General features: G+C 63.2%; 1 protein-coding gene across 1 annotated transcript in view; it reads right to left on the bottom strand.

Moving 5' to 3' along the window:
- OLFML2B (olfactomedin like 2B) overlaps positions 1–628 on the bottom strand; it is a gene marked incomplete at its 5' end in the record, with an annotated part of 1,922 nt that extends 1,294 nt beyond the window's left edge. The window contains one exon of the mRNA XM_010175324.2: positions 452–628. Coding sequence (XP_010173626.2) covers positions 452–628 — 177 coding nt within the window. The remainder of the gene's footprint in view (positions 1–451) is intronic.
- Positions 629–631: the final 3 nt, after the last annotated feature.

Below are 631 nucleotides of genomic sequence, written 5' to 3'. Positions count from 1 at the left end.
TGGCGAGGCCAAGGGCAGGGTAGCCACGCTCCCCCTGCTCCTGCTGGGGTCTGCAGGCATCAGCCCTGCTCCAGCCCCTTGCCCACCCAGCAGACACACCCCCCACCTCAGCCTGGTCTCAGCCTCACAAGGACCAACAGCACCAGCCAGATCCTGCAAACAGCTCCCCAAAGCCTCAGCCATGTCCCTGCCCCAGCTGAGGCTGCTGCCTGTCTCGGGTCCATCTCCAAGGAGGCGTCTTTCTGCCCTGCCCAGCCCCTCAAACTAGGAGGAGACTACAGTAGGTTCCAGAGTTAACAAGAAAGTAGACCTGATGCCCCCATTAAGTGCTGTCAAGCTACCACCTCCATGACACCTCCCACTCGTGACCAAGTCCAGGCACGCTGCACCTAGCAGGACAGGCTGTGGGCAGGAGCCAGCCCCCATGGGCACAGCTGGATCAGTGCAGGACCTGCAGGCACTCACCAATGATGTTCCTGATGTCCTCCTCCTCCAGGGCCTGCTTTGGGGTGGCAGGGATGGTGGGGCTGATCGGCGTTGCTGGGGTGCTCGCCTGGGGTCCCCAAGCTCCTGGGCTGCTCTCCAGGGCAGGGCTCATCCCCATGTCCCTCGAGGTCCCAGTGGTGGTGGC

This window comes from Antrostomus carolinensis, unplaced genomic scaffold (assembly GCF_000700745.2).
Source record: "Antrostomus carolinensis isolate BGI_N321 unplaced genomic scaffold, ASM70074v2 scaffold32890, whole genome shotgun sequence".
Taxonomy (NCBI): Eukaryota; Metazoa; Chordata; class Aves; order Caprimulgiformes; family Caprimulgidae; genus Antrostomus; species Antrostomus carolinensis.
Note: the sequence above shows the minus strand (reverse complement) of the source record. Positions and strands in the feature narration are given on the sequence as shown.